At 46.6% G+C, this 27,848-nt stretch overlaps 1 protein-coding gene across 3 annotated transcripts in view; it reads right to left on the bottom strand.

Annotated features, from left to right (window-relative positions):
* Nucleotides 1-791: 791 nt before the first annotated feature.
* Nucleotides 792-27,848, bottom strand: part of LOC110520666 (ras-associated and pleckstrin homology domains-containing protein 1) — a 119,603-nt gene continuing 92,546 nt past the window's right edge. For 2 of the 3 annotated variants that reach the window (XM_036975351.1, XM_036975352.1), the window contains 5 exons: nt 23,297-23,407; nt 13,742-13,840; nt 12,995-13,115; nt 11,580-11,713; nt 792-5,092 (listed from right to left, as the gene is read on the bottom strand). In XM_036975351.1, coding sequence (XP_036831246.1) covers nt 3,029-5,092; nt 11,580-11,713; nt 12,995-13,115; nt 13,742-13,840; nt 23,297-23,407 — 2,529 coding nt within the window. In that variant the 3' untranslated portion in view covers nt 792-3,028. Of the gene's footprint in view, nt 5,093-10,357; nt 10,416-11,579; nt 11,714-12,994; nt 13,116-13,741; nt 13,841-23,296; nt 23,408-27,848 lie in introns of all 3 variants that reach the window. The other variant, XM_036975353.1, reaches the window with a different exon arrangement.

Below are 27,848 nucleotides of genomic sequence, written 5' to 3'. Positions count from 1 at the left end.
GTGTGCTTTCGCAGTAAAGCCTTTTTGAAATCAGACACTGTGGTTGGATTTACAAGAAGTTTATCTTTAAAACGGTGGATAATACTTGTATGTTTGAGGAATTTTAATTATGGGATTTCTGTTTTGAATTTGGCGCCCGGCAATTTCACTGGCTGTTGTCGAGGTGGGACGCTACCATCCCACTGATGCAGGAGAGGTTAATTACACTACCACTCGTATGCTGTGTTTTAAAGAAACAATAAGAAACCTGCACACTGCTCTTTAATGAGCTTTACGTGTCGGCCTTCGTCTGAGCTTTTGTGAGTTTTTTTAAATTAGCACCGTTATGTAGACCTAGCCCCGCCCACATCCGTTCCATCGAATGGGATTGAAGTCGAGGGGAAAACAAATATAACAATATGCATTTCATAAATATTCTAATAAAGTGTGTACCTTATACATATCAAACACGTCTGTTAAACCACAATGAGGACATCGACCGACCGAGCAAAGTTTTCATCAATCATTGGGTACAGCGCAAGAAAAACGTCAAGAGTAAGCGAGCTTGTCTTGCGCATGTAAATTCAGAGCACACAACATTCTATAATATAATTGTGTCATTTAACGTGTCAAATTAAAAGTGTATCTTTTTTGACCCAAACGGCGTTCCGTACGTCCACCCTCAGTCAGGAGCTACATGGCTATCTGGTCTGGTCTAGAGATGCTGCTAGAACATTCACTTCATTCTAGAATATTTTCTGTCACGTGACCTGGCTGTCCTAGCACTTCCTGTAGTTTAGTGTACTTTCTGTCTGTCTGTCTGCAGGGCCAAAGGAGGCCCTTGGAGACAGGAGCTGCAGCTGTATACGCAGACAGACGGACAGCTAATGTGACCTAAAGAGACAGAACAGGTTAGACCCGTCACCATCAACATAACAGACAATCGTACAGCTTGACCTTCATTGTGCACCGTTTTGTCCAATCAAAGCCATGACCATCTGAGAGGATCATTAAAACATAAGCCAATCATCTGCCTTTTAACCATTTTGCAAAACATCTTGAATAGAATTAACACAATGTATCTGTGAACTCTACAGACAGATGGATGGACAGAAACAGGCTGTGTCTGAAACAGCAAGCTATTCCCTATATAGTGCACTACTATAGACCAGAGCCCTATTCCCTATATAGTGCACTACTTTAGACCAGAGCCCTATTCCCTATATAGTGCACTACTATAGACCAGAGCCCTATGGGCCCTCTGCACTACGTAGGGAATAGGCGGCCATTTCAAACACAACCAAATGGGGGGTGTTAGCCTGGTCTGTCTGTCCCACATCCAACTACACCAGTGTCTGTCTGTCTGTCTGTCTTTCCCATATCCAACTACACCAGTGTCTGTCTGTCCCATATCCAACTACACCAGTGTATGTCTGTCTGTCCCAAATCCAACTACACTAGTGTCTGTATGTCCCCAATCCAACTACACTAGTGTCTGTATGTCCCATATCCAACTACAGTAGGGTCTGTCTGTCTGTCCCCAATCCAACTACACTAGTGTCTGTCTGTCCCAAATCCAACTACACTAGTGTCTGTCTGTCCCATATCCAACTACAGTAGTGTCTGTCTGTCTGTCCCATATCCAACTACACCAGGGATCCTCCCTGTATACTGCTCCTATATACACACACACGTCTGTCTCTACACTAGCTCTGGTCCAGGGTGTTACGTGTGGCTTGCTGAAGCTGAACCTGCCACACGTAACACCCTGGACCAGAGCCATCTCCACATCAACCCTGGTCTCTACTACTCCCAGTTCATATTCACTCACTACGCTTTAAAAACGTAACTTTAAAATAATAATATCTTTCAGGTATTAAATAATCTGATATAAAAACACAATTTACCCCCCTCCTCCTCCCCCCCGCCCCACATGACATCCCTCCCAAACCCCAAACGGTACCTGTTTATATTGTGTTATAATTCAATGCAAAGCGGCACAAACACGTGGAAAAGCTTGATAGGTGGTTTGGCTCGCTCTCTTTTCATAGAGTTATTATAACGTAGACAGAGTAAAGGAATAACAATCTGGGATTACAAGGAACAAGATTCTTCTTCTAGCTCAGTCCGGTCTGTGTGGCATGAGAGGAGAGGAGTGAAGAGGAGACGGGCTGAGTTCAGGGTCGTATTCATTAGTGTTCACCGTAATGAAACGGTTTTGCAACAAAAAATAGTTTCTTATTGGACAAGTTCAGGTCAGTCCCTCAGTCCCAGTTTCAGTCCTTTTTCTTCCGTTTGGTGTCTAGTGAATACGACCGTGGCCTGGGGGAGAGCGGCCTGTGGGCTCCATATAGCCTGTAGCCTGATTGGGTCTTTAGGCTGTATTCAGTCTGTAGCCTGTAGCCTTGATGGGTCTTTAGGCTGTAGTCAGTCTATAGTCTGATTGGGCCTATAGGCTGTAGTCAGTCTGTAGCCTGATTGGGCCTATAGGCTGTAGTCAGTCTGTAGCCTGATTGGGTCTATAAGCTCAGGTCAGTCTGTAGCCTGATTGGGTCTATAAGCTGTATTCAGTCTGTAGTCTGATTGGGTTTATAGGCTGTAGTCAGTCTGTAGTCTGATTGGGTCTATAGCCTGTAGTCAGTCTGTAGTCTGATTGGGTCTATAGTCTGTAGTCAGACTGTAGTCTGTAGCCTGATTGGGTCTATAGGCTGTAGTCAATCTGTAGCCTGATTGGGTCTATAGTCTGTAGTCAGCCTGTAGCCTGTTTGGGTCTATAGGCTGTAGTCAGCCTGTAGCCTGTAGCCTGATAGGGTCTATAGCCTGTAGTCAGTCTGTAGTCTGTAGCCTTGATGGGTCTATAGCCTGTAGTCAGTCTGTAGCCTGATTGGGTCTATAGCCTGTAGTCAGTCTGTAGTCTGATTGGGTCTATAGCCTGTAGTCAGTCTGTAGTCTTGATGGGTCTATAGCCTGTAGTCAGTCTGTAGCCTTGATGGGTCTATAGCCTGGGTAGCTAAGCCCTAGTCCTCATCTTTCCCCTGCTACCTCCTAGCTACCACTCTCCCGTCAGTTTGGTGCTTTGGTCCCGTTTGGGCGGGGCAGGGCGCGGCCCCCGCCGTAACGTTGCATAGCCTGAGGACATGTACCCGTGGCCCCCGACCTGTCCACCCCTCTGCTGGTCCAGCAGCAGCTCTGGGGGAGGAGGGGGGAGGGCCATGTCGTCCATGGAGACGGGCTCCAGCCGGGAGGAGCCGTGCCGCGTGAGGGAGCCGTGCCGCGTGATGGACTTCCTCTTCAAGGTCCGGTTCAGGTCCTCCAGGAAGTTGGGTTGGACCGAGGAGAGGGTACCGCCCCCCTTAGGTACCCCGGGGGAGGTGGGGGGCAGGGGACAGGCAAAGGGCGGGGGGGACAGGGGTAAGGGGTCTTGGACCGTGTTGCTCCGGGACAGCCTGTGCAGTGTCGGAGGCGGAGTCTTCTTCAGAGACTGGGTCTTCCATGATGATTGGCTGACGGGGTGGGAGATGGGCGTGGCCTGCGGTTGGGGGTTGACGACTGCGACCCTGGGGGCTCCCGGGTGGAGCTCAGAGAGGAGGGGGGGCGGTGGGAGCAGCTCAGAGTCGGGAGGAGGTGGGGGGAAGTAATCGAGCTCTGAAGGAGGAGAGGGGAAGTCTCCACTGGGCTGGCAGTGCTGCCCTGTCTGTAGACCCTGGAGGGCTAGAGGGAGAGCTGACAGGTTCAGCTTGCCTGGTTTAGGAGGAGCAGGAGGCCCCAAGTCCTTAGCAGGAGATCCAGAAGAGGAGGCAGCAGAAGAGTTGCAGGAGCAGAGGGCAGGCTGGGCGAACTTACTGACCAGAGACTCCACCTTCTTAGGCTGCCTCTGGACCTGGGCCTCTTCCTGGTACTCCCCTGAGGAGTTAGACTTGATGGAGGAGGCGCGCTGGGGGGTGGGAGGAGGCCCCCTCTTCCCGAAGGAGCCGGTTGAGGTGGAGGAGGGAGACTTCTTAATAGGAGAGCCCATCTTGGCAGGGGAGAGAGGGGGAGGAGCGGGGGTGGGGACAGAGTGGGGAGGAGGGGGGAAGTCCAGGCTGTCCTCAGGGGGAGGAGGGGGGAACTCTGGGGACTGGGGGGGGATCTGACCCCCTGGCTGCCATCTTGGTTTGGTCTTGACGGCCGGGGGGGACTGGGGTGGCAGGGGGGCTCCGGGGAACTGGTTGACTATCTGTTTGACCAGGGAGGGGGTCGGGGAGATTGGGGCGGACAGGGGGAGGGTCTTAGAGGAGAAGCTGTGCTGTTTGGGCATGGTGGGAGGCGGCTGATTGGGTGAATGGCCTGTCGAGAAGCTCTGCTGCTTTTTCATTGGACCAGAAGGAGGGGATGGTGAGACTGGGGACAAGGGGATCCCTGGACCAAAGGTCTTAGGAGCAGTCTGGGGTGGGAAAACACCAGAGAAGGTTCTGGGAGGTGCAGGGGGTGACATGGGGGGGGAGAGGGCAGGAGGAGGAGGGGACACAGGTTGGCCATCCAGGTCGGAGAAGTCGTAGTTCATATTGGGGAACTTTTGGGCCAGGAACTGCTGCAGCCCGGTGTTACTGAGAGGGGGGCACTGGTGGTCCTCTTCTGGGGGAGGAGGGGGGGGCAGGGTTTGGGCCTGGGGGGGAGGAGGGGGGATGAACTGAGGAACAGGGCTGGGGGGGCCAAGCCTCAGAGAGGCCATGGCAGAGCCTGGAGAAGGCATGGAGCAGGGGGGAGGAGGAGGGGGAGGGTTGTGGAGAGTGGAAGCCAATGGCATGGTGTTGTAGTTGGGTTTGACAGACTGGAGGGGAGGGGCTGGAGGGCCTTGCTGCTGCCCCATTGGCTGGACATTGTAATGATTGGCAGTCTGGTTGGAGCCACCCTGCAGGCGGGCAATGGTGCTGTACTTAACGAACAGGGTGGGGGCAGCCTGGTGAGGGGGGTTGGGGAGAGGGGGAGGTGGAGGAGGAGGAGGGGGAGGGTCGGGGGGAGAGGGCGAGGATTCAGGGGAGACACTGGTGTAGCTAGTTCGGGATGGGGGGGCTGACTGGTGCATGGGGGGCAGCGTCAGAGGGTAGGGTCTGCTCACTGACTCCATCCTCAACTAGAAAGAGAGAGGACAAGAGAGAGCCAGAACGAGAGAGAGAGAGAGGGAGAGAGAGGGAGAGAGAACAAGAGAGGGAGAGAAAATGAGAGAGGGAGAGAGGGAGGGAGGGTAAGAGAGAGAACGAGAAAGAGGGAGAGAGGGAAAGAGAACGAGAGAGGGAAAACAGGAGAGAGAATGAGAGGAAGATTGAGAGAAGGAGAGAGGGAGCGAGAGAAAACGAGAGAAATCTGAGTTAGATTATGATATAGAAGTGGTTACATTACTACTATTAAAATGGTAGAAAGCAAACATTGTTATTTTAAACTGCCAGACTGGGTAAAACACTGGAAGACATTAGTGTCCTATTTTGGTAGCACTGCATTGATGCATAACATTCAACAGACCACCTGTACATTCAGCAGACCACAACAGACCACCTGTACATTCAACAGACCACAACAGACCACCTGTACATTCAACAGACCACCTGTACATTCAGCAGACCACCTGTACATTCAGCAGACCACCTGTACATTCAACAGACCACCTGTACATTTAATAGACCACAACAGACCACCTGTACATTCAGACCACAACAGACCAACTGTACATTCAACAGACCACCTGTACATTCAACAGACCACAACAGACCACCTGTACATTCAACAGACCACCTGTACATTCAGCAGACCACCTGTACATTCAACAGACCACCTGTATATTCAACAGACCACCTGTACATTTAATAGACCACAACAGACCACCTGTACATTCAACAGACCACCTGTACATTCAGCAGACCACAACAAACCACTGTACATTCAGCAGACCACCTGTACATTCAGCAGACCACAACAATCCACCTGTACATTCAGCAGACCACAACAAACCACCTGTATATTCAACAGACCACAACAGACCACCTGTACATTCAGCAGACCACCTGTACATTCAACAGACCACCTGTACATTCAGTAGACCACCTGTACATTCAACAGACCACATGTACAATCAGTAGACCACCTGTACATTCAGCAGACCACCTGTACATTTAGCAGATCACCTGTACATTCAGCAGACCACCTGTACATTCAGCAGACCACCTGTACATTCAACAGACCACCTGTACATTCAACAGACCACCTGTACATTCAACAGACCACCTGTACATTCAACAGACCACCTGTATATTCAAGACCACAACAGACCACCTGTACATTCAACAGACCACCTGTATATTCAACAGACCACCTGTATATTCAACAGACCACAACAGACCACCTGTACATTCAGCAGACCACCTGTACATTCAGCAGACCACCTGTACATTCAGCAGACCACCTGTACATTCAGTAGACCACCTGTACATTCAGTAGACCACCTGTACATTCAACAGACCACCTGTACATTCAGTAGACCACCTGTACATTCAGTAGACCACCTGTACATTCAACAGACCACCTGTACATTCAGTAGACCACCTGTACATTCAACAGACCACCTGTACATTCAGCAGACCACCTGTACATTCAGCAGACCACCTGTACATTCAGCAGACCACCTGTACATTTAGCAGATCACCTGTACATTTAGCAGACCACCTGTACATTCAGCAGACCACCTGTACATTCAGCAGACCACCTGTACATTCAACAGACCACCTGTACATTCAACAGACCACCTGTACATTCAACAGACCACCTGTACATTCAACAGACCACCTGTATATTCAACAGACCACCTGTACATTCAACAGACCACCTGTACATTCAACAGACCACAACAGACCACCTGTACATTCAACAGACCACCTGTACATTCAGCAGACCACCTGTACATTCAACAGACCACAACAGACCACCTGTACATTCAACAGACCACCTGTACATTCAACAGACCACCTGTACATTCAACAGACCACCTGTACATTCAGCAGACCACCTGTACATTCAACAGACCACCTGTACATTCAACAGACCACCTGTATATTCAACAGACCACCTGTACATTCAACAGACCACCTGTACATTCAACAGACCACCTGTACATTCAACAGACCACCTGTACATTCAACAGACCACCTGTACATTCAGCAGACCACCTGTACATTCAACAGACCACCTGTACATTCAACAGACCACGTGTACATTCAGCAGACCACCTGTACATTCAACAGACCACCTGTACATTCAGCAGACCACCTGCACATTCAACAGACCACCTGCACATTCAGGAAAAAAACTAAACAAATGGCAACTCAATAGTAGAATTGGACTTTAAAAACACACGACTGACAACACACATCACAAGGAAATGTCCTCCTGCACTCTGACCAAGAGACATATTTAGACTGTAGACCCATCAGTGTTCGGATGTGATACCCAGACAGGATACGGAAGCACACACAAGCCAGGGGAGTAGTGAAAAACGCTAACACAGTAATTAGGATACACAGTAACACAGTAACACACCAGTGCTGTGTAGTAACACAGTAACACACCAGTGCTGTAGAGTAACACAGTAACACACCAGTGCTGTATAGTAACACAGTAACACACCAGTGTTGTATAGTAACACAGTAACACACCAGTGTTGTATAGTAACACAGTAACACACCAGTGCTGTATAGTAACACAGTAACACACCAGTGCTGTAGAGTAACACAGTAACACACCAGTGCTGTAGAGTAACACAGTAACACACCAGTGCTGTAGAGTAACACAGTAACACACCAGTGCTGTAGAGTAACACAGTAACACACCAGTGCTGTAGAGTAACACAGTAACACACCAGTGCTGTAGAGTAACACAGTAACACACCAGTGCTGTAGAGTAACACAGTAACACACCAGTGCTGTAGAGTAACACAGTAACACACCAGTGCTGTATAGTAACACAGTAACACACCAGTGCTGTATAGTAACACAGTAACACACCAGTGCTGTAGAGTAACACAGTAACACACCAGTGCTGTAGAGTAACACAGTAAAACACCAGTGTTGTATAGTAACACAGTAACACACCAGTGCTGTATAGTAACACAGTAACACACCAGTGCTGTATAGTAACACAGTAACACACCAGTGTTGTATAGTAACACAGTAACACACCAGTGCTGTATAGTAACACAGTAACACACCAGTGCTGTATAGTAACCCAGTAACACACCAGTGCTGTAGAGTAACACAGTAACACACCAGTGCTGTAGAGTAACACAGTAACACACCAGTGCTGTATAGTAACACAGTAACACACCAGTGCTGTATAGTAACACAGTAACACACCAGTATTGTATAGTAACACAGTAACACACCAGTGCTGTATAGTAACACAGTAACACACCAGTGCTGTAGAGTAACACAGTAACACACCAGTGCTGTATAGTAACACAGTAACACACCAGTGCTGTATAGTAACACAGTAACACACCAGTGCTGTAGAGTAACACAGTAACACACCAGTGCTGTAGAGTAACACAGTAACACACCAGTGCTGTAGAGTAACACAGTAACACACCAGTGCTGTAGAGTAACACAGTAACACACCAGTGCTGTAGAGTAACACAGTAACACACCAGTGCTGTAGAGTAACACAGTAACACACCAGTGCTGTAGAGTAACACAGTAACACACCAGTGCTGTATAGTAACACAGTAACACACCAGTGCTGTATAGTAACACAGTAACACACCAGTGCTGTATAGTAACACAGTAACACACCAGTGCTGTATAGTAACACAGTAACACACCAGTGCTGTAGAGTAACACAGTAACACACCAGTGCTGTATAGTAACACAGTAACACACCAGTGCTGTATAGTAACACAGTAACACACCAGTGCTGTATAGTAACACAGTAACACACCAGTGCTGTAGAGTAACACAGTAACACACCAGTGCTGTAGAGTAACACAGTAACACACCAGTGCTGTATAGTAACACAGTAACACACCAGTGCTGTATAGTAACACAGTAACACACCAGTGCTGTATAGTAACACAGTAACACACCAGTGCTGTATAGTAACCCAGTAACACACCAGTGCTGTATAGTAACACAGTAACACACCAGTGCTGTAGAGTAACACAGTAACACACCAGTGCTGTATAGTAACACAGTAACACACCAGTGCTGAAGAGTAACACAGTAACACACCAGTGCTGAAGAGTAACACAGTAACACACCAGTGCTGTATAGTAACACAGTAACACACCAGTGCTGTAGAGTAACACAGTAACACACCAGTGCTGTATAGTAACACAGTAACACACCAGTGCTGTATAGTAACACAGTAACACACCAGTGCTGTATAGTAACCCAGTAACACACCAGTGCTGTATAGTAACACAGTAACACACCAGTGCTGTATAGTAACACAGTAACACACCAGTGCTGTATAGTAACACAGTAACACACCAGTGCTGTATAGTAACACAGTAACACACCAGTGCTGTATAGTAACACAGTAACACACCAGTGCTGTATAGTAACACAGTAACACACCAGTGCTGTATAGTAACACAGTAACACACCAGTGCTGTATAGTAACACAGTAACACACCAGTGCTGTATAGTAACACAGTAACACACCAGTGCTGTATAGTAACACAGTAACACACCAGTGCTGTATAGTAACACAGTAACACACCAGTGCTGTAGAGTAACACAGTAACACACCAGTGCTGTATAGTAACACAGTAACACACCAGTGCTGTATAGTAACACAGTAACACACCAGTGCTGTATAGTAACACAGTAACACACCAGTGCTGTATAGTAACACAGTAACACACCAGTGCTGTATAGTAACCCAGTAACACACCAGTGCTGTAGAGTAACACAGTAACACACCAGTGCTGTATAGTAACACAGTAACACACCAGTGCTGTATAGTAACCCAGTAACACACCAGTGCTGTAGAGTAACACAGTAACACACCAGTGCTGTAGAGTAACACAGTAACACACCAGTGCTGTATAGTAACACAGTAACACACCAGTGCTGTAGAGTAACACAGTAACACACCAGTGCTGTAGAGTAACACAGTAACACACCAGTGCTGTATAGTAACACAGTAACACACCAGTGCTGTACAGTAACACAGTAACACACCAGTGCTGTGTGGTCAGAAACAGACCGTCACGAGTCTCACAGCCTCAGTTACCAAACATCATTAACCACACATTAAACCACTTGTTACCAAGGGTGACCCAGTTCTGTTAGTGTTCTGAAGAAACGTGCGGATTACAGAAGTCTAATGTTAAAACGAGAGTAACCCCCCCAACCTCAAACCTCCGTCCCTCCAGTGCACAGGGGCACCGTATGAAACTTGACCTTCCTCTCCTGGGGAGAACAGTGGAGGGGAGAGACAGACACAGTCAGTCACCCCTGGAATGGACCATGAAATGACAGTGTCCACGTTGGACACCGCAACACTGATGTCCCGACTACATTCTAGGGTCAACCCGGACCACACTGTGCTGGCTATGATATTGTCCTTCCCTGTATGGTTCCAGACACTATGGTGGATGTGCAACCAGGTCAGTACAGCTCGGCCTGGCTCGGTTTGACCCTACAGTGGGAATCGGGCATGACAGAATGTCAGTCACACTCCTCCTAGGGGTAAAACTGAGGCAGGTCAATAGAGACAGGTGACAGGTGAGGAATACTGAGGCAGGTCAATAGAGACAGGTGACAGGTGAGGAATACTGAGGCAGGTCAATAGAGACAGGTGACAGGTGAGGAATACTGAGGCAGGTCAATAGAGACAGGTGACAGGTGAGGAATACTGAGGCAGGTCAATAGAGACATGTGACAGGTGGGGAATACTGAGGCAGGTCAATAGAGACAGGTGAGGAATACTGAGGCAGGTCAATAGAGACAGGTGACAGGTGAGGAATACTGAGGCAGGTCAATAGAGACAGGTGACAGGTGAGGAATACTGAGGCAGGTCAATAGAGACAGGTGACAGGTGAGGAATACTGAGGCAGGTCAATAGAGACAGGTGACAGGTGAGGAATACTGAGGCAGGTCAATAGAGACAGGTGAGGAATACTGAGGCAGGTCAATAGAGACAGGTGAGGAATACTGAGGCAGGTCAATAGAGACAGGTGAGGAATACTGAGGCAGGTCAATAGAGACAGGTGAGGAATACTGAGGCAGGTCAATAGAGACAGGTGACAGGTGAGGAATACTGAGGCAGGTCAATAGAGACAGGTGACAGGTGAGGAATACTGAGGCAGGTCAATAGAGACAGGTGACAGGTGAGGAATACTGAGGCAGGTCAATAGAGACAGGTGACAGGTGAGGAATACTGAGGCAGGTCAATAGAGACAGGTGACAGGTGAGGAATACTGAGGCAGGTCAATAGAGACAGGTGACAGGTGAGGAATACTGAGGCAGGTCAATAGAGACAGGTGACAGGTGAGGAATACTGAGGCAGGTCAATAGAGACAGGTGACAGGTGACAGGGTAAGGTGAGGGTCTCGGTACAGGAGGAGGCGGTACCTCATCCTGGGTGCCTCTCTTCCAGGCCTCGGAGAAGATGGAGCTGACCTGGCTCTGAGAGCGGCTGTGGCCTGACAGGTTGTTCTCTGACACAGCAACACCACTATCACTACTGCAGTGGGTCGACTGGGAGTCTGTAGGGAGAGAGAGGAGTGAGGGAGGGAGAAAGAGATTGAAAAGGGGGGAGGGAGGGAGCGAGAGGAGAGCGAGGAGAAAGAAAGTGAGAGGGTGGAGAGAGGAGTGTTATAGCAAGAACCAATATTATTATTTATTCTTTAAATATTTTTTCCCCCAATTTCATGATTACAATCTATAGTCTCATCGCTGCAACTCCCCAACGGGCTGGGGAGAGGCGAAGGTCTCATCTCTGCAACTCCCCAACGGGCTGGGGAGAGGCGACGGTCTCATCGCCGCAACTCCCCAACGGGCTGGGGAGAGGCGACGGTCTCATCGCTGCAACTCCCCAACGGGTTCGGGAGAGGCGAAGGTCTCATCTCTGCAACTCCCCAACGGGCTGGGGAGAGGCGAAGGTCTCATCTCTGCAACTCCCCAACGGGCTGGGGAGAGGCGAAGGTCTCATCTCTGCAACTCCCCAACGGGCTGGGGAGAGGCGACGGTCTCATCGCCGCAACTCCCCAACGGGCTGGGGAGAGACGACGGTCTCATCGCCGCAACTCCCCAACGGGCTGGGGAGAAACGAAGGTCTCATCTCTGCAACTCCCCAACGGGCTGGGGAGAGGCGAAGGTCTCATCTCTGCAACTCCCCAACGGGCTGGGGAGAGGCGACGGTCTCATCGCCGCAACTCCCCAACGGGCTGGGGAGAGGCGACAGTCTCATCGCTGCAACTCCCCAACGGGTTCGGGAGAGGCGAAGGTCTCATCTCTGCAACTCCCCAACGGGCTGGGGAGAGGCGAAGGTCTCATCTCTGCAACTCCCCAACGGGCTGGGGAGAAACGAAGGTCGAGTCACGAGTCCTCCGAAACATGACCTGCTAAAGCCGCACCAGTGTGTCAGAGGAAACACCGTTCAACTGACCGACAAGGTCAGCCTGCAGGCGCCTGGGACCGCCACAAGGAGTCGCTAGAGCACCCCGCGGCCGGTAATGACACAGCCTGGGATTGAACCTCAGGCTGTAGTGACGCTGCAACACTGCAATGCAGTGCCTTAGGCCGCTGCGCCACTCGGGAGGCCCCACAACTACAAATCTTATAAATACTATACTGTGGCTAAGAACGTGGGTAACTGCTGCAGCGTTGGGGACTAATCCATTTCAATCTGTCATTACAGGAAGTAAACTGAAATTCCTGGAATTGTACTTCCAAAAAATGACTGAATTGAAATAAAAATAGACCCTGCTATGCTGTAGCTGAGTGTGTGTTGTGTTGTAGGTGTGTGTCTGTCCACCACCACTCACCAGGCAGGCTGGAGGAGCTGGATCCAGACTTGATAGAGGAGCTAGAGAGAGAAGACCAGTCGTAGGCTGCCTCAGTCCTCTTCATAGCCTCCTGGTAGTTCACATACAGGGTCTTCCCATACTGGAGACACAGATCAACAGACATCAGGGTGTATTCATTAGTCAGTCAACAGACATCAGGGTGTATTCATTAGTCAGTCAACAGACATCAGGGTGTATTCATTAGTCAGTCAACAGACATCAGGGTGTATTCATTAGTCAGTCAACAGACATCAGGGTGTATTCATTAGTCAGTCAACAGACATCAGGGTGTATTCATTAGTCAGTCAACAGACATCAGGGTGTATTCATTAGTCAGTCAACAGACATCAGGGTGTATTCATTAGTCAGTCAACAGGCATCAGGGTGTATTCATTTGTCGGTTTGCAACGTAGCAAAATGGTTTGCATCGGAAACTGTTTACACCAAGCGCAAAACGTTCTGCAACGAAAACTAGAGTCTAGACTAGATCTATTTAACACATTCAGATAGGTCCCTCCCCGGTTCGTTCCATTTGGTTGATAGTGAATACAGCCCAGCTTTCTCAAATGTTCCCACAGCTTTCAGTCAGAGCCAAATACATCAAGTTTGGCCATTGATGTATTCTGTCCAAGATGTTCTGTGAGTACCCAGACTATGGCTCTGCTTTCCTCGACTCTCTCTCTCTCTCTCTCTCGTTACGTTGTTGCTGAGGAAACGTAACGTTACCTTGGCGATGCGTATCCCATTGATCCACTGGTGTAGGGTTCTGACGTCATCACAACACAGGTACTTGATGTACTGGGATTTCTTCTGGATCTGAGGATGCTGAACAGACAGACAGTATGACATGTTAATGATGAATGACAGCATAGATACAGAACATGTAACGACGAAGCATCACAACGATAACATGTTCGGATTTCTGTCTTTAATCTCTCATGGGACAGATTCTGCTGACCAAATTATACAAGGTTTTAGTTCTGGGTTAACTGAGATCTGGGCACGGTTTCTCGATAGCGAGTATATATATATATATATATATATATATATACACACTGCTCAAAAAAATATAAAGGGAACACTAAAATAACACATCCTAGATGTGAATGAAATATTCTTATTAAATACTTTTTTCTTTACATAGTTGAATGTGCTGACAACAAAATCACACAAAAATGATCAATGGAAATCAAATTTATCAACCCATGGAGGTCTGGAAAACCACACTACAGGCTGATCCAACTTTGATGTAATGTCCTTAAAACAAGTCAAAATGAGGCTCAGTAGTGTGTGTGGCCTCCACGTGCCTGTAAGACCTCCCTACAACGCCTGGGCATGCTCCTGATGAGGAGGTGGATGGTCTCCTGAGGGATCTCCTCCCAGACCTGGACTAAAGCATCCGCCAACTCCTGGACGGTCTGTGGTGCAACACACAGACTGGTGGATGGAGCGAGACATGATGTCCCAAATGTGCTCAATTGGATTCAGGTCTGGGGAACGGGTGGGCCAGTCCATAGCATCAATGCCTTCCTCTTGCAGGAACTGCTGAAACACTCCAGCCACATGAGGTCTAGCATTGTCTTGCATTAGGAGGAACCCAGGGCCAACCACACCAGCATATGGTCTCACAAGGGGTCTGAGGATCTCATCTCGGTACCTAATGGCAGTCAGGCTTCCTCTGGCGAGCACTTGGAGGGCTGTGCGACCCCCCAAAGAAATCCCACCCCACACCATGACTGACCCACCAAACCGGTCATGCTGGAGGATGTTGCAGGCAGCAGAATGTTCTCCACGGCGTCTCCAGACTCTGTCACGTCTGTCACGTGCTCAGTGTGAACCTGCTTTCATCTGTGAAGACCACAGGGCGTCAGTGGCGAATTTGCCAATCTTGGTGTTCTCTGGCAAATGCCAAACGTCCTGCACGGTGTTGGGCTGTAAGAGCAACCCCCACCTGTGGACGTCGGGCCCTCATACCACCCTCATGGAGTCTGTTTCTGACCGTTTGAGCAGACACATGCACATTTGTGGACTGCTGGAGGTCATTTTGCAGGGCTCTGGCAGTGCTCCTCTTTGCACAAAGGCGGAGGTAGCGGTCCTATTGCTGGGTTGTTGCCCTCCTACGGCCTCCTCCACGTCTCCTGATATACTGGCCTGTCTCCTGGTAGTGCCTCCATGCTCTGGACACTACGCTGACAGACACAGCAAACCTTCTTGCCACAGCTCGCATTGATGTTCCATCCTGGATGAGCTGCACTACCTGAGCCACTTGTGTGGGTTGTAGACTCCGTCTCATGCTACCACTAGAGTGAAAGCACCGCCAGCATTCAAAAGTGACCAAAACATCAGCCAGGAAGCATAGGAAGTGAGAAGTGGTCTGTGGTCACCACCTGCAGAACCACTCCTTTATTGGGGGTGTCTTGCTAATTGCCTATACTTTCCACCTGTTGTCTATTAGATTTGCACAACAGCATGTGACATTTATTGTCAATCAGTGTTGCTTCCTAAGTGGACAGTTTGATTTCACAGAAGTGTGATTGACTTGGAGTTACATTGTGTTGTTTAAGTGTTCCCTTTATTTTTTTGAGCAGTGTATACATAAAAATATATATATATATATATTCTTTTTTTAATTAGAAAAGATGACCTAGGTTTGGACCTTGGTGCCCTGATAGATAAATTGGGCTAAAAGCCCAGAGATGTGAGTTGAGGCAATGCAGAGATGATTTCTCAGTAGGTTTATACACTGTGCCACTAGATGGCAGTGTGACGCTGTATAAGCTCCTCTGAAAGGCAGACTAGGTAGAGATCCAACCAGTTGACGATCTGTCATTCAGGGCAGGTGGGGCTCTGCCTGTTTTGCATGTTATTTTGGCATTAAAACGTGTCACATATCAGTTTGTAAATAATGTAAATCATTGAGTTAATAATAAAGCCGCATACAAACATCTTAATGGTCTCTTTATTGTTTTCTTGAGTAAGGCAGCTCCAAAACTCAGGTGTTTCAGTCTAGCTCAGTGCTTTCTGTGGTGCTGGGGAAAGCCAGCAGAAAATACAGTGTGTTGCGCCGTGATTGGCTCAGTGTTCTGTCACCCATGTGGACTTTCTGTCACTGCCAAGTGTAAGAGGAGAGCCCATCGGGTGCTGCCATAGATTTACATTAGAAATGCCCATCCAAGAAGACTCAAGGTCATTGGCCACAGATAAAATGTCAAATCACGTGATATGTACAGTAGCTTTGATTGGACTGATCATGTCAACATTATACTTTCACAATCTTAGTTAGCAGTCATCATGAATCAAGTCGACAATCTCCTGGCAAATCCTTTTTAATCGTTCTCATATGAAGATAAATAATGAAGAGAAATTAAAGGTAAAACGTATCGGTGCTCATCGGCCATTGGACATAAACATTACACAACAAGTTGGAAATCGCAAATTCAACGATGAGGGGTTTGGAAGGAATCAGTGCCAGCGGCTGTGTGGACCGAAATCTGGGATTAAGTGTCTCTTTTTCAAGTTTAAAATGATAAACATTCAACATTGGCTGTCAATGAAGCATGATTTGTGCTGCACTCAAAACTATGAAAACTTGACTTCAGTGAGTTCAAGACAGCTGGGAACTCTGAACTACATCTATTATTAACCCTACTACATCTATCATTAACCCTAACCCTACTACATCTCTCATTAACCCTACTACATCTATTATTAACCCTAACCCTACTATATCTATCATTAACCCTAACCCTACTATATATATCATTAACCCTACTATATATATCATTAACCCTAACCCTACTATATATATCATTAACCCTACTATATCTATCATTAACCCTAACCCTACTACATCTATCATTAACCCTACTATACAGTGCCTTGCGAAAGTATTCGGCCCCCTTGAACTTTGCGACCTTTTGCCACATTTCAGGCTTCAAACATAAAGATATAAAACTGTATTTTTTTGTGAAGAATCAACAACAAGTGGGACACAATCATGAAGTGGAACGACATTTATTGGATATTTCAAACTTTTTTAACAAATCAAAAACTGAAAAATTGGGCGTGCAAAATTATTCAGCCCCCTTAAGTTAATACTTTGTAGCGCCACCTTTTGCTGCGATTACAGCTGTAAGTCGCTTGGGGTATGTCTCTATCAGTTTTGCACATCGAGAGTGAAATTTTTTCCCATTCCTCCTTGCAAAACAGCTCGAGCTCAGTGAGGTTGGATGGAGAGCATTTGTGAACAGCAGTTTTCAGTTCTTTCCACAGATTCTCGATTGGATTCAGGTCTGGACTTTGACTTGGCCATTCTAACACCTGGATATGTTTATTTTTGAACCATTCCATTGTAGATTTTGCTTTATGTTTTGGATCATTGTCTTGTTGGAAGACAAATCTCCGTCCCAGTCTCAGGTCTTTTGCAGACTCCATCAGGTTTTCTTCCAGAATGGTCCTGTATTTGGCTCCATCCATCTTCCCATCAATTTTAACCATCTTCCCTGTCCCTGCTGAAGAAAAGCAGGCCCAAACCATGATGCTGCCACCACCATGTTTGACAGTGGGGATGGTGTGTTCAGCTGTGTTGCTTTTACGCCAAACATAACGTGCAATATACGACTGATTGTTGTCCTATGGACAGAGTCTCCCACCTCAGCTGTAGATCTCTGCAGTTCATCCAGAGTGATCATGGGCCTCTTGGCTGCATCTCTGATCAGTCTTCTCCTTGTATGAGCTGAAAGTTTAGAGGGACGGCCAGGTCTTGGTAGATTTGCAGTGGTCTGATACTCCTTCCATTTCAATATTATCGCTTGCACAGTGCTCCTTGGGATGTTTAAAGCTTGGGAAATCTTTTTGTATCCAAATCCGGCTTTAAACTTCTTCACAACAGTATCTCGGACCTGCCTGGTGTGTTCCTTGTTCTTCATGATGCTCTCTGCGCTTTTAACGGACCTCTGAGACTATCACAGTGCAGGGGCATTTATACGGAGACTTGATTACACACAGGTGGATTGTATTTATCATCATTAGTCATTTAGGTCAACATTGGATCATTCAGAGATCCTCACTGAACTTCTGGAGAGAGTTTGCTGCACTGAAAGTAAAGGGGCTGAATAATTTTGCACGCCCAATTTTTCAGTTTTTGATTTGTTAAAAAAGTTTGAAATATCCAATAAATGTCATTCCACTTCATGATTGTGTCCCACTTGTTGTTGATTCTTCACAAAAAAAATACAGTTTTATATCTTTATTTTTGAAGCCTGAAATGTGGCAAAAGGTCGCAAAGTTCAAGGGGGCCGAATACTTTCGCAAGGCACTGTATGAAAACTTGACTTCAGTGAGTTCAAGACAACTGGGAACTCTGGGAACTTTCTAAGACTGTGAAAATACGTTTTGGTAAGGTGTTGGGACTCTGCTGGTTGTAACTGACAGTTAGACTTACAGGTTACGTCGTTGTCTTTTGTTTGAATTGTTTACGTGTCCGCTGTGCGGGGGAAACGATAATACAAGCGGAACTACGTAGCTAATACTGTTGTAACGGGGATCCTTATTGTAGCAACACACTTTTGGAGGGAAGGCAATCCTGCGCCGCGTTAGCTAAGTTTTCATGTCATCGGGTGTAGTTCATAAAGGTTGAAGAGTGTATGTTAGGATGAAGTGTGAATTCACGCCAGGAATAATAAGTGTGAAGTTTGATTTCCTCCCTTCTGTAATAAGCAGCCAATGAGGTATTTTTTCCTTTATTCATGTGTTTAATCTGAACCCGTTATAACGCCGGTTAAACTGTTATGTATGTAAGCACTTCAGAGTTATACCAAGCTAATAAGTCACTCGTAAGATAAGGTTGTAAGAGTGTGCTTAACTGTATTTTTCATTTACTTTATAGTTCTCACGGAAGGTGATAATTCTGACTAAAACTACAGAATAAAGCCGCCAGTTAAAATCAAGGAACGGTTGTGCTCGTGGTTACTGAAAGGAGCTACACTGATAGCCAGGTGTAGTAGTGGTAAGGTGTTGGGACTCTGCTGATAGCCAGGTGTAGCAGTGGTAAGGTGTTGGGACTCTGCTGATAGCCAGGTGTAGCAGTGGTAAGGTGTTGGAACTCTGCTGATAACCAGGTGTAGCAGTGGTAAGGTGTTGGGACTCTGCTGATAACCAGGTGTAGCAGTGGTAAGGTGTTGGGACTCTGCTGATAACCAGGTGTAGCAGTGGTAAGGTGTTGGGACTCTGCTGATAACCAGGTGTAGCAGTGGTAAGGTGTTGGGACTCTGCTGATAGCCAGGTGTAGCAGTGGTAAGGTGTTGGGACTCTGCTGATAACCAGGTGTAGCAGTGGTAAGGTGTTGGGACTCTGCTGATAGCCAGGTGTAGCAGTGGTAAGGTGTTGGGACTCTGCTGATAACCAGGTGTAGCAGTGGTAAGGTGTTGGGACTCTGCTGATAGCCAGGTGTAGTAGTGGTAAGGTGTTGGGACTCTGCTGATAACCAGGTGTAGCAGTGGTAAGGTGTTGGGACTCTGCTGATAACCAGGTGTAGCAGTGGTAAGGTGTTGGGACTCTGCTGATAACCAGGTGTAGCAGTGGTAAGGTGTTGGGACTCTGCTGATAGCCAGGTGTAGCAGTGGTAAGGTGTTGGGACTGCTGTTGTGACAGCTTTATGTAGACCCTAACAGCTTTATGTAGGCCCTAACAGTTTGTGGGCCCCGCTTGTCACCGTTATAGTGCAATTAATGTATTGTGTTGTGTTGTGGCTTTGCTGGCATGCATCCCACTTGGTTTTTTGTTGTTGGCTCACCAAGATTTAAATGCTAAAATGATCACTGGATCCAACATCCTCAATCTCTCTGCTCTACCCAGTTACTCCCATCAAGGATTACATGGAAACATTACCATCAGACCAGAACAGAAGAACTTCTCTGTTTACTAGGTTACTTTCCTGAGGAAAAGGAAGTTAGATATTATGTTCGTAATTGACATGGCTGTGGAGTCAGCCTCTAATACTGCCAATATAAAGAACGTCCTGCATTCTCCTTTCCCCCACTCTGTCCCAAACACCATCACTGCAGGGAATCAGTGTCCCAAACACCATCACTGCAGGGAATCAGTGTCCCAAACACCATCACTGCAGGGAATCAGTGTCCCAAACACCATCACTGCAGGGAATCAGTGTCCCAAACACCATCACTGCAGGGAATCAGTGTCCCAAACACCATCACTGCAGGGAATCAGTGTCCCAAACACCATCACTGCAGGGAATCAGTGTCCCAAACACCATCACTGCAGGGAATCAGTGTCCCAAACACCATCACTGCAGGGAATCAGTGTCCCAAACACCATCACTGCAGGGAATCAGTGGCCCAAACACCATCACTGCAGGGAATCAGTGTCCCAAACACCATCACTGCAGGGAATCAGTGTCCCAAACACCATCACTGCAGGGAATCAGTGTCCCAAACACCATCACTGCAGGGAATCAGTGTCCCAAACACCATCACTGCAGGGAATCAGTGTCCCAAACACCATCACTGCAGGGAATCAGTGTTCCAAACACCATCACTGCAGGGAATCAGTGTCCCAAACACCATCACTGCAGGGAATCAGTGTCCCAAACACCATCACTGCAGGGAATCAGTGTTCCAAAACAACTAGGCAAACGGAAGCCCCCATCTCCCCAGTCTCCCTCCACCTCTCCTCTCTTTAAAGCTCCTAGTCTGTTTTTTTAAATCTGGGACTGTGAAGTTTTGAAAGATGAGGCACAAAAGGATACAAAGAAATCTATTTTCCTCCCTTTCAGGAAGTGAAGTATATGAGAAGGTATTTGGGAGCGAGCAGTGTCCCTACTATTCTCTTCAACAACAAAAACCAAACCTGGCTAACATAACATGAAGACATTTGGAACACAGTATTTTCAAAGCACCAGCAGTGCCTTGGGCAGTAGGCATGATTCCAGCTGGAGCTACTGTGAGTGTTCAGGTGGTACTAACTAGCTACAGGGAGTTTACATGTGCTGTTAACTAGCTACAGTGAGTGTACAGGTGGTACTAACTAGCTACAGTGAGTTTACAGGTGCTGCTAACTAGCTACAGTGAGTATACAGGTGGTACTAACTAGCTACAGTGAGTTTACAGGTGCTGCTAACTAGCTACAGTGAGTGTACAGGTGGTACTAACTAGCTACAGTGAGTTTACAGGTGCTGCTAACTAGCTACAGTGAGTTTACAGGTGCTGCTAACTAGCTACAGTGAGTTTACAGGTGCTGCTAACTAGCTACAGTGAGTTTACAGGTGCCTGTTCCAGTGAAAGACTGGGATCTGGGCCTGTTCCAGTGAAAGGCTGGGATCTGGGCCTGTTCCAGTGAAAGGCTGGGATCTGGGCCTGTTCCAGTGAAAGACTGGGATCTGGGCCTGTTCCAGTGAAAGACTGGGATCTGGGCCTGTTCCAGTGAAAGACTGGGATCTGGGCCTGTTCCAGTGAAAGACTGGGATCTGGGCCTGTTCCAGTGAAAGGCGTGGATCTGGGCCTGTTCCAGTGAATGGCGTGGATCTGGGCCTGTTCCAGTAAAAGGCTGGGATCTGGGCCTGTTCAAGCAAAAGGCTGGGATCTGGGCCTGTTCACGCAAAAGGCTGGGATCTGGGCCTGTTCCAGTGAAATGCGTGGATCTGGGCCTGTTCCACTGAATGGCGTGGATCTGGGCCTGTTCCACTGAATGGCGTGGATCGGGGCCTTTTCCACTGAATGGCGTGGATCTGGGCCTGTTCCAGTGAAAGACTGGGATCTGGGCCTGTTCACGCAAAAGGCTGGGATCTGGGCCTGTTCCAGTGAATGGCGTGGATCTGGGCCTGTTCCAGTGAATGGCGTGGATCTGGGCCTGTTCCAGTGAAAGGCGTGGATCTGGGCCTGTTCCAGTGAATGGCGTGGATCTGGGCCTGTTCCAGTGAAAGGCGTGGATCTGGAACTGTTCCAGTGAAAGGCGTGGATCTGGGCCTGTTCCAGTGAAAGGCGCTGATCTGGGCCTGTTCCAGTGAAAGGCGCTGATCTGGGCCTGTTCCAGTGAAAGGCGCGGATCTGGGCCTGTTCCAGTGAAAGGCGTGGATCTGGGCCTGTTCCAGTGAAAGGCGTGGATCTGGGCCTGTTCCAGTGAAAGGCGTGGATCTGGGCCTGTTCCACTGAATGGCGTGGATCTGGGCCTGTTCCACTGAATGGCGTGGATCTGGGCCTGTTCCACTGAAAGGCGTGGATCTGGGCCTGTTCCAGTGAAAGGCGTGGATCTGGGCCTGTTCCACTGAAAGGCGTGGATCTGGGCCTGTTCCACTGAAAGGCTGGGATCTGGGCCTGTTCCAGTGAAAGGCTGGGATCTGGGCCTGTTCCCGGGAAAGCAGGATATCCTTCCCGTCGGACTTGTTAAAGGAAAACGCTTCTTCCAGTTCGCGGTGAGTAATCGCTGTTCTGATGTCCAGAAGCTCTTTTCGGTCATAAGAGACGGTAGCAGCAACATTATGTAGTCTGTGGTGAGTAATCGCTGTTCTGATGTCCAGAAGTTATTTTCGGTCATAAGAGACGGTAGCAGCAACATTATGTAGTCTGTGGTGAGTAATCGCTGTTCTGATGTCCAGAAGCTCTTTTCGGTCATAAGAGACGGTAGCAGCAACATTATGTAGTCTGTGGTGAGTAATCGCTGTTCTGATGTCCAGAAGCTCTTTTCGGTCATAAGAGACGGTAGCAGCAACATTATGTAGTCTGTGGTGAGTAATCGCTGTTCTGATGTCCAGAAGCTCTTTTCGGTCATAAGAGACGGTAGCAGCAACATTATGTAGTCTGTGGTGAGTAATCGCTGTTCTGATGTCCAGAAGCTCTTTTCGGTCATAAGAGACGGTAGCAGCAACATTATGTACAAAATTAGTAAAAAAAAATATGTTACACAAAACGCACAAAAACGAACAAAATCATCAGTCATGCTCTTCGGCGGCTTCTTAGAGCCCTGATATGGGGAATATGGTGACATTTGGGATCCTATAGTGTTCAGGTGTTAGTAAAGGCAACAGAGGTCAGATGGTAATGGTGTGGAGGCCTTTGCTCTCACCTTGAGGACCAGGCATTTCTCTGTGGGGTTAGGGCCTGGACTCTGTGGGGTTAGGGCCTGGACTCTGTGGGGTTAGGGCCTGGACTCTGTGGGGTTAGGGCCTGGACTCTGTGGGGTTAGGGCCTGGACTCTGTGGGGTTAGGGCCTGGACTCTGTGGGGTTAGGTGGTAGTTAATGTGGTTCAAGCTGGGCTGTTGTTCTCACCTTGAGGGCCAGGCAGTAGTCTGTGGGGGCCTTGTACTTGCTGCGGTAGTCCTGTCCGTAGTACACATTAACATGATCCAGCTGCAGGAAACACACCAGATCTCTGGAAGCCTGCCAGCCAGAGAGGAGGAAGGAGAGGAGGAGGGAAGAAATTAAGGATTTAGAGTTGACCGTCATGTGTTTCACATCACTGCACCATCCACTGAGTGGCACTAGAGCTGTTGTGGTGACCATACTGCCACACTGGCAGTCATGATCGTAGTAACAATTCCACGTGACCTTGAGTCACAGTAATCTCCTAATGGCCTGGTACTCAGGGCTCTATTGCCCCTAATGGCTCAGGGCTCTATTGTCCCTCCATCAGGTCCTAATGGCTTGGTACTCAGGGCTCTATTGTCCCTCCATCAGGTCCTAATGGCCTGGTACTCAGGGCTCCATTGTCCCTCAATCAGGTGCTAACGGCCTGGGACTCAGGGCTCTATTGTCCCTCAATCAGGTCCTAACGGCCTGGTACTCAAGGCTCTATTGTCCCTCCATCAGGTCCTAATGGCCTGGTACTCAGGGCCCTATTGTCCCTCAATCAGGTCCTAATGGCCTGGTACTCGGGGCTCTATTGTCGCTAACTGCCTGGTACTCAGGGCTCTATTGTCCCTCCATCAGGTCCTAATGGCCTGGTACTCAAGGCTCTATTGTCCCTCCATCAGGTCCTAATGGCCTGGTACTCAAGGCTCTATTGTCCCTCCATCAGGTCCTAATGGCCTGGTACTCAGGGCTCTATTGCCCCTCCATCAGGTCCTAATGGCCTGGTACTCAGGGCTCTATTGCCCCTCCATCAGGTCCTAATGGCCTGGTACTCAGGGCTCTATTGCCCCTCCATCAGGTCCTAATGGCCTGGTACTCAGGGCTCTATTGTCCCTCCATCAGGTCCTAATGGCCTGGTACTCAGGGCTCTATTGTCCCTCCATCAGGTCCTAATGGCCTGGTACTCAGGGCTCTATTGTCCCTTTAACCACTCTAACTCACCTCCTTGTAATGATTAATTTGAGGAAAGCAGTTCAACAGCAGGTTTTAACAGTGTAAAACAGGTTTGTTGTGGATGTTGTTTCAAAGCCTAACAACAAACTGGACAGCCCTTTCTAAAGGTGATGATTCATTCAAAACACCCATAAGCATATTAGAGCTGATGCATAAGCTTAAAATTATTACAATTAAAATTAGGATTGTTCTGTTAAACAATATGTTGCCTAAGCATAGCAGAAAAACATCAAATAAAAACTAATTTAAGATGTCTTTGGTACATATTTGGTATAGCATATACTATAAAAATGTAACTGATTCTAGTAATGGCCTTTGAGTTTGGACGTTATTAGTATTCATGCTGGATGGACTGGGTTACCTTACGCTCCAAAACATCTATCCATGAGTCTGGGAGAGAAGGTACAGGAGATGCTGTTGGTTTGTTGACTGAGCAGGGCGGCTTACAATTAGCCTAGAATTAGTGAATTTGTATTTGGGGGAAAATATTTCATTTTTATTTTGAGGAGCATGCATTTTTTTTTTTTTTTTTTAATAAAATCATAATTAAATTGGGTGACACATTACCTTTAATTATACTGAATATCCCCATGCGTTTCCATCTCCCCTCTCTCCTGTATACCTTTCTAGAGCGGCAGAAGGGTCTGGCAACAGTTTAGTGAAAACATGTCTCTTTCAATGTTCCCCAATATTTTCCCTTGGTTTCCCAAATGAAGCTCCACCATAAAACCCAAGTCGCCTACCCCGCATCCTTGAAAAACAGACCGGAGGGAAAGCGTGCGGCCATCATTCGCTGTTGGTTGACCGTAACTAATTTTTACATATTAGTAAAAACGAGATTAAACTGTGACTAGTCTGACTGGTGAAAATATACTTGATGAGAGAACAGCTGTGTAACCTGAGGCAAGGAACACACGGCAAGCCTGTTTTACAACTTTATCACATCATCAATAGGCTATAATCACATCATGTTTTGATTTCTACGGTTGGTATCATTCACAACTAAAGTTGCCAAATAACTCTAAATCATATAAGACCTGTTTTAAATAATCACTTTACGCTCAACATAGTCACTTCATACGCGCTCTCGCTTCTTAATGGCTAAAATATTTTATTCGGCTAAATTCAATTATATTCTTCTATCTAGAAAATCATATAATATGAAATAATGTCACAGGACTCATAAGCATATCTAGTCTGCTAAATGAACAAGACTACAGTCTATAGTCAGATAACATACAGTATCTAGTCTGATAAATGAACTAGCCTACAGTCTATAGTCAGATAACATACAGTATCTAGTCTGATAAATGAACTAGCCTACAGTCTATATCATAGTCAGATAACATACAGTATCTAGTCTGATAAATGAACAGGCCTACAGTCTATTAGCAGATAACATACAGTATCTAGTCTGATAAATGAACAAGCCTACAGCCAGATAACATACAGCATCTAGTCTGATAAATGAACAGGCCTACAGTCTATAGTCAGATAACATACAGTATCTAGTCTGATAAATGAACTAGCCTACAGTCTATTAGCAGATAACATACAGTATCTAGTCTGATAAATGAACAAGCCTACAGCCAGATAACATACAGTATCTAGTCTGATAAATGAACAGGCCTACAGTCTATAGTCAGATAACATACAGTATCTAGTCTGCTAAATGAACAGGCCTACAGTCTATAGTCAGATAACATACAGTATCTAGTCTGCTAAATGAACAAGCCTACAGTCTATAGTCAGATAACATACAGTATCTAGTCTGCTAAATGAACAGGCCTACAGTCTATAGTCAGATAACATACAGTATCTAGTCTGCTAAATGAACAAGCCTACAGTCTATAGTCAGATAACATACAGTATCTAGTCTGCTAAATGAACAAGACTACAGTCTATAGTCAGATAACATACCGTATCTAGTCTGCTAAATGAACAGGCCTACAGTCTATATCATAGTTAGATAACATACAGTATCTAGTCTGATAAATGAACAAGCCTACAGTCTATAGTCAGATAACATACAGTATCTAGTCTGCTAAATGAACAAGACTACAGTCTATAGTCAGATAACATACAGTATCTAGTCTGCTAAATGAACAGGCCTACAGTCTATAGCCAGATAACATACAGTATCTAGTCTGCTAAATGAACAGGCCTACAGTCTATAGCCAGATAACATACAGTATCTAGTCTGCTAAATGAACAAGACTACAGTCTATAGTCAGATAACATACAGTATCTAGTCTGCTAAATGAACAAGACTACAGTCTATAGTCAGATAACATACAGTATCTAGTCTGATAATTGAACTAGCCTACAGTCTATAGCCAGATAACACACCGTATCTAGTCTGCTAAATGAACAAGCCTACAGTCTATAGTCAGATAACATACAGTATCTAGTCTGCTAAATGAACAAGCCTACAGTCTATAGCCAGATAACATACAGTATCTAGTCTGATAAATGAACTAGCCTACAGTCTATAGTCAGATAACATACAGTATCTAGTCTGATAAATGAACAAGCCTACAGCAAGATAACATACAGTATCTAGTCTGATAAATGAACAAGCCTACAGCAAGATAACATACAGTATCTAGTCTGATAAATGAACAAGCCTACAGTCTATATCATAGCCAGATAACATACGGTATCTAGTCTGATAAATGAACAAGACTACAGCCAGATAACATACAGTCTCTAGTCTGATAAATGAACAGGCCTACAGTCTATATCATAGCCAGATAACATACAGTATCTAGTCTGATAAATGAACTAGCCTACAGTCTATAGCCAGATAACATACAGTATCTAGTCTGATTAATGAACAGGCCTACAGTCTATATCATAGCCAGATAATATACAGTATCTAGTCTGATAAATGAACTAGCCTACAGTCTATAGCCAGATAACATACAGTATCTAGTCTGATAAATGAACAAGCCTACAGTCTATAGCCAGATAACATACAGTATCTAGTCTGATAAATGAACAAGCCTACAGTCTATAGTCAGATAACATACAGTATCTAGTCTGATAAATGAACAAGCCTACAGTCTATAGCCAGATAACATACAGTATCTAGTCTGATAAATGAACAAGCCTACAGTCTATATCATAGCCAGATAACATTCAGTATCTAGTCTGATAAATGAACAAGCCTACAGTCTATAGTCAGATAACATACAGTATCTAGTCTGATAAATGAACAAGCCTACAGTCTATAGTCAGATAACATACAGTATCTAGTCTGCTAAATGAACAAGCCTACAGTCTATAGCCAGATAACATACAGTATCTAGTCTGATAAATGAACAAGCCTACAGTCTATATCATAGCCAGATAACATTCAGTATCTAGTCTGATAAATGAACAAGCCTACAGTCTATAGTCAGATAACATACAGTATCTAGTCTGATAAATGAACAAGCCTACAGTCTATAGTCAGATAACATACAGTATCTAGTCTGCTAAATGAACAAGCCTACAGTCTATAGTCAGATAACAT

The sequence above is a fragment of the Oncorhynchus mykiss genome, chromosome 3 (assembly GCF_013265735.2).
Source record: "Oncorhynchus mykiss isolate Arlee chromosome 3, USDA_OmykA_1.1, whole genome shotgun sequence".
In the NCBI taxonomy this organism is placed as follows: Eukaryota; Metazoa; Chordata; class Actinopteri; order Salmoniformes; family Salmonidae; genus Oncorhynchus; species Oncorhynchus mykiss.
Note: the sequence above shows the minus strand (reverse complement) of the source record. Positions and strands in the feature narration are given on the sequence as shown.